This window comes from Melospiza melodia, unplaced genomic scaffold (genome assembly GCF_035770615.1).
Source record: "Melospiza melodia melodia isolate bMelMel2 unplaced genomic scaffold, bMelMel2.pri scaffold_61, whole genome shotgun sequence".
Lineage (NCBI taxonomy): Eukaryota > Metazoa > Chordata > Aves > Passeriformes > Passerellidae > Melospiza > Melospiza melodia.
The window spans coordinates 3,443,722-3,449,768 of NW_026948800.1; the positions used below are offsets into that span (position 1 = coordinate 3,443,722).

At 50.0% G+C, this 6,047-nt stretch overlaps 1 protein-coding gene across 1 annotated transcript; it reads left to right on the forward strand.

Moving 5' to 3' along the window:
• The first annotated feature begins 4,855 nt into the window (after positions 1 to 4,855).
• On the forward strand, positions 4,856 to 5,788 carry LOC134413923 (olfactory receptor 14I1-like). The gene has a single exon (XM_063147943.1). It carries the CDS (start codon positions 4,856 to 4,858, stop codon positions 5,786 to 5,788), a length of 933 nt encoding a protein of 310 aa, XP_063004013.1.
• Positions 5,789 to 6,047: the final 259 nt, after the last annotated feature.

Consider the following 6,047-nt stretch of genomic DNA (forward strand, 5'->3'; position numbering starts at 1 on the left):
GGATCCGGTAAGAAACAGTTAAGGAAGGAGACTGGCAAATAGTCTTGAAACTCCTTGTTGCCCCTGTATGTTATGAAAGAAGGGGCCAGAATCCCAGGTATCAGCCATTTGTTTACGTGGAAATCAAGGATCTGTGTAGGGCAGCTAAAGACCATAGAAGGCATTTACCTTGTTTTAATGGCCTAATGAGGGCCATGTTTACAGCACATGTCTTAACCCTTATGATTTAAACTGTATTATGACCATGTTGTTGTCACCTACAGAATACACCCTGTGGGAAGGGGGATGGAAGTGTTTACTAAATCAATTAATAGCAGACTATGCTAATAATGAGGCAAGGGCAGAATTGACAATCAACCATCTAGCTGGAGAAGGACAACACAGCCTACAAGATGATCAAGCAGCAGGTATCCCCAGAGAATTATTGGATCAATAATATCAAAGAGATGGCTTTGAAAGCTTTAATCCAGTTATCAGATGGTAGCACCCCCAGTTTGGACTATCTTGGGTGGCTGCAGCTAAAGCTTTAGGATAATTAGACCATATTGGGTACCTGCTAAGTAAGCAAACCAATGCTACCTCCCTCACATTGAGTGGCCTGCTCTCAGACATAGAGACCATCAGACAGGCCACCTTGCAGAACAGCAATAGAGTTTTTACTCTGGGCACATGGGCATGGCTGTGTAGACTCTGAGGGCATAGGTTGCCTGAACCTCTCCAGCCACAGAGAGTCAATCCACAAGAGCATTCAAGTACTGAAGGAAGGGTTCAAGAAGCTTCAAGTCAATAACAAAGACTGGGTCAAAAAACTCTTCCAATCCAAGGGACTAAAGGGTTGGATGATGTCGAGCTAAAACAGGACTATTCATTCTCTTAGTGGTTGTTGTTGTTGTATTGTTAATTGTCCCATGTTTGTTTGGATGCTTTTAGAAAGTCTTACAAAATTCTTTCAGTTCCATCTTTGTTGTAAAATAGAAAGGGGGAAGATACCCAACACAAGCTCCTCATGGACCCCTTGGAGGAGAGAATTGGCAGCCAGGATGGTACAAAAACCACTCAGAGACTCAGTGTGGGAAGGAAACAATTAAAAGTACCTAAAATTATTCCTAAATTCATTAAGTACCTTAAAAAACCTTGAGTATCTTTAGGCATTAATGAGCCCTACTGAGTGTCAGTAAAAAGCTCTCCAGGGACCCATTATAGCAGATAATTGGGGGCATGATTGCACAAACCTCTCACAGTCTGTATTAAATGGGAAACAGCAAGTGGCTTAAAATAACTGGAGTACCCTGAAGCATTAGTTAGCTCCACTGAGTGTTGTTACTGACAAAGCCTCCTCAGGGACTAATTACAGCAGATAATTTCAGGCCAGGATTGCAAAAACCTCTCAGAGACTCCAAGGCAAAAGCCAAACCCAAAGTCCTTTGAAAAACCTGCAGTCATTGCAGGGAGCATTAAGGAGCCCCAGGGGCATTCCTGGCCAAGGTTCCCCAGCGACTCCTTCCAGCAGATCCTTGAGGCCACAGGGATGTGGGCTAGGGGCGGATGCTGAGGGCAGGACAAGGGGCTGACAGGTCCCAGCCTGGCTGGGGCTGTGCCAGGAGGCCCCAGGGCCTCAGGACAAGGTGTCTCCTCACAGCCCTTGGTGGCACAGACCCTGCTGCTGTGCCCCAGGGCACCAAGACTTGGCTTCTCTTTGTCCCTACCTGTCATCACTGCCTCCAGTTCTTGGCTCTTCCTGGGGCCTGGGGACACTTTCTCAGTGGTGTCCCTCAGTGGGACCCATTAAAAATCCAAGAAAGTTTGGAGTTGGATTCTGCCTTGGAGTTCTGGAGAGGTTTCTTCAGCTCCCTCTCAGGGACTGATATTCAGGGCCTGAGCACAAAACCCCAGAGGCTCATTAAATTCCTTGTGCTGTGTCTGTGCTGCTGAGCTGGGCTGGGCTGCTGGCACAGAGGCAGCTCCTGGTAACCAAGAAGAGCTTCAAAAGCACATTTCTCTTGATGAGCAGCTCTTCTGCCAGCCCAGCAGGGCTGGGGCACTGCCTGCAGTCACCCCAGGCACAGCACAGAGGCACAGAGAGCTTCAATCAAGGGCTGGGAAGGTGCTGAGAAGTGCCTGGGGCACAATCACTGCCAGCCCTTGGCACAGGAACCTCTGGCTGCAGGACAATGCAGCTGCAGCTCCTGGAATGATCTCCTAAAGTTGGAACCTCCCAATGCCTACAGACCCTGTGAGTACCTTCTCTGATTGTCTCTTGTGCAGAGCAGCCAGGGGTGCCCAGGGCTGTCGTGCAGAGCAGGGTCCTGCAGCTGTGCTGTGGCAGGGACTCTGCTGCCTGCCAGGGACAGCTCTTAGCCAGCCCTGGCAGCTGCTCCCAGCGCTGGAGAGAAGCTCTAGGGGGAAGGAGCCACCCTGAGCAAGGCAGGGGCTGCTGCTGAGAGGGGCTGGGTGGGGCAAGGCTGTTCCCAGCTCCAGACCAGTCTGGGCACAGCTCCAGAGGGCACTTCCCAACGAAGGTAAGCCTGGGATTCCTGTAAAGATCAGGAGCTTTCCTGAGAGTGTTTTGAATTTCCTGCTTGGAGAAGGATGGAAAATTGGGGTGATGACAAAAAGATTTTTTCATTTTATACATTTTTCATATATTTGTAGCTCTTTAAATTACTATTACATAGTATAAATCTATAATCATTATTAAAGTCTATTCAACTCTTAATGAACTGTATTGCTATTATAATACTTCTATAGCTACAATCCTGTATTAACTCTATTATTTTCCCTAAGCTTTTTCTTTGATTTTAGAAAAATAAGCTGATTGTCTAAATGCATTCCTGAAATACATATAGTATACAATACATATAGTATCCTGTAAAGTCTTATTATCAGGAACAGGACCTACAAGAACATTGTGTTTTTTGACCAGAATGTGAGCAGTCATAACAAAAATTGAAGGCAAAGAAGCCCTTGGACTTACTCCAATGGATTGAGCCAGGGCTATGTAACTGGGGTGAGTGAATCTCTTATTGGATGTTCCTGTTAAATTTTCTTTATTAATCAACCTTAATAAATTGTGTAAATCAGGGCCCGGGTGTGCCCCATCCCCACTGGGACACCTGGAAGCTTCCAATAAGTGTCCGGTTTTTACTTTACTGTTCTAACACTGTTGCAAGGGTTTTTTGTTTTTTTTTTTTTTTTTTTTTTTTTTTTTTTTTTTTTTTTCTCTTTTGATTATAAAAAACAAGGGGATGAGAGAAGAAGAACAAGAATTGTAATCCCAGAATCCCAGGACATTCTGAGTTGAAAGGGACACACAGGATCATACAACTAATGTTTGAACATTTACAGGGACTGCAGAACTGTAAATTAAGCAGGTCAGTCTCTCTGCTGGGAGCCTCCCAAAGGGCCCTCAGCCACTCCTCAGCAGCAGCATCACCTCTGCAGGGCCCAGCAGGGCTCTCCTGAGCTGCCCTTGCCCAGCTGCACACAGAGCCTGCCCCAGCCCGGGCCCTGCACACAGGCAGGTTTCTGTAGGGCCCCAGATGGGCTCTGTGAGCGCTGGCAGGGACAAGGCTCCTCTCAGGAGGGCATGTCCAGGCCCAGGGAGATGCTCAGGGAAGGAGAGGGGGCTGAAGAGAGCAGTGCTGGGGGTAGGATGAGGGCACTGTTGGTGTGTGGGAGGTGCCGGGCACAGCTGGGCACAGGAACACTGTCCTGAGTGTCTGACTGTCTCTGTCCTGCCCTCTCAGGCACCGCACCACAACATCTTCTCTTGGTTCTGCACTGCCCTGATATTGTCGCTGTTATCTGCTGCTCTCAGAGAGGCTCTGGGATTTGCAGCAGCTGAGTCAGGCACTGCCCTTGGCATTCTTGCCAGGCAGGGCTGTCCATGGGAATGGGGTGTCCGAGCTTCCCTGGCACCTGTGGGGCTGTGGGCAAAGCAGTCCATGGGAAAGGGGAATGAGCTGAGCCCCCTCCCTGAGATCCCATCATGGGCACAGCCAGGGATCTCCTTGCTGTGCCCTTCCAAGCTCTGAGCTGCCCTCCTGGGTGCAAATCTGTGCCAGAGCCTCTGGGAGTTCCCTGATTGTCCCACAGGGAAGGGCAGAGCTGCCAGAGCTGAGGAAATGCTGTTGGGTTTGCCAAGGGAGCTGTGAGTGTCCTTGGCAGAAGGGGGTGCTGAGAGCTTGCTCAGAGACCTTTAGAGAGGGTGAGACATTCAGGGATCCCTCTGCTCTGGGCAGGGTCTGGTTTATCCCAGGCTGACCCGAGAGTGTGATTGTGCTCTGATTGCAGCCAAAGGTGCAAAGCCAGAGCAGCTGGGAACAAGCCCATCCAGCCCCTCACCTTCCCTCAGCCGCAGGGAATCTTTGCCTCCCACATCTCTCAGTGGCAAACTCTGAGTGCAGCAGAAATGTTGGGGATTTCTGACCTCAGAGACCCAGGAATGATGTGTATATAGGAAAACAATTCCTAAAACCAACTTCTGCCATCTATTTCCATTAGAACTGGGAGTGCAGATGCTACCAAGCCTCTCAGCATTAGGAGTGATTTCCCGGACAAATCCTGAATATCCAGCCTTGCCCCTCTGCCACATGGCCACAAACCCAGGGCACAGGGACAGGGATGGCTCCTTGAAAGGCCCCTCGCACAGACCTGGCTGCTCCTGGCACACTCAGCCAGCACAACTGGAGCTCAGGCAGGGACCTGGGTGAAGGATTTCCCAGAGCAGGAACAAGGGTGGGTGAGTCCCAGTGGGACAGTCTGCAGGGAATGGCCCAGGTGTGGCTCCAGGCAGCCTCTCCTGACTTTCACTGTCCTTTCTCCATGAACAGTTCCCCATGTGCAGCCTCAGCAAATGTCCAACAGCAGCTCCATCAGCCACTTCCTCCTGCTGGCATTGGCAGACACACGGCACCTGCAGCTCCTGCACTTCTGCCTCTTGCTGGGCATCTCCCTGGCTGCCCTCCTGGGCAACGGCCTCATCATCAGCGCCGTAGCCTGCAGCCGCCACCTGCACACGCCCATGTTCTTCTTCCTGCTCAACCTGGCCCTCAGCGACCTGGACTCCATCTGCACCACTGTCCCCAAAGCCACACACAATTCCCTCTGGGACACCAGGGACATCTCCTACAAAGGATGTGCTGCCCAAGTCTTTTTCTTTATGTTTTTCATTTCAGCAGATTTTTACCTTCTGACCATCATGTGCTATGACCGCTATGTGTCCATCTGCAAACCCCTGCACTACGGGACCCTCCTGGGCAGCAGAGCTTGTGCCCACATGGCAGCAGCTGCCTGGGCCGGTGGCTTTCTCAATGCTCTCATGCACACAGCCAATACATTTTCCCTGCCCCTGTGCCATGGCAATGCCCTGGGCCAGTTCTTCTGTGAAATCCCACACATCCTCAAGCTCTCCTGCTCACGTTCAAACTACAGAGAACTTGTGCACATTGCAGTTAGTTCCTGTTTAGCACTTTGCTGTTTTGCGTTCACTGTTTTCTCCTATGTGCAGGTTTTCAGGGCTGTGCTGAGGATCCCCTCTGAGCATGGACGGCACAAAGCCTTTTCCACCTGCCTCCCTCACCTGGCCGTGGTCTCTCTGTTCCTCAGCACTGCTGTGTTTGCTCACCTGAAGCCCTCCTCCATGTCCTCCCCATCCCTGGATCTGGCCCTGTCAGTTCTGTACTCAGTGGTGCCTCCAGCCCTTAACCCCCTCATCTACAGCCGGAGAAACCAGGAGCTCAAGGCTGCAGTGTGGAGACTGATGACTGGATGGTTCCAGAAACAATAAACGGCTGTAAAACTCTTGTCAATCATTTGCAATAAATATCATCTTTCATACTACTTGTTTGTTTAATTTTGGACGATGTGTTTCTTTGTTTCACTTTTTTTCATATTGTCCACAAAGAAATGTCATTCCTTGTACCATTTCTCATTGTGTTTCTCTCCAAATTCCCTGTAGCCCCAGACTGTGTCAATGATGGGCCACGCTCTGGGTGACTTGAAAGGAAATGAAGGATCTCCCAGCAGAGTTTTCACCAGAGATGCCC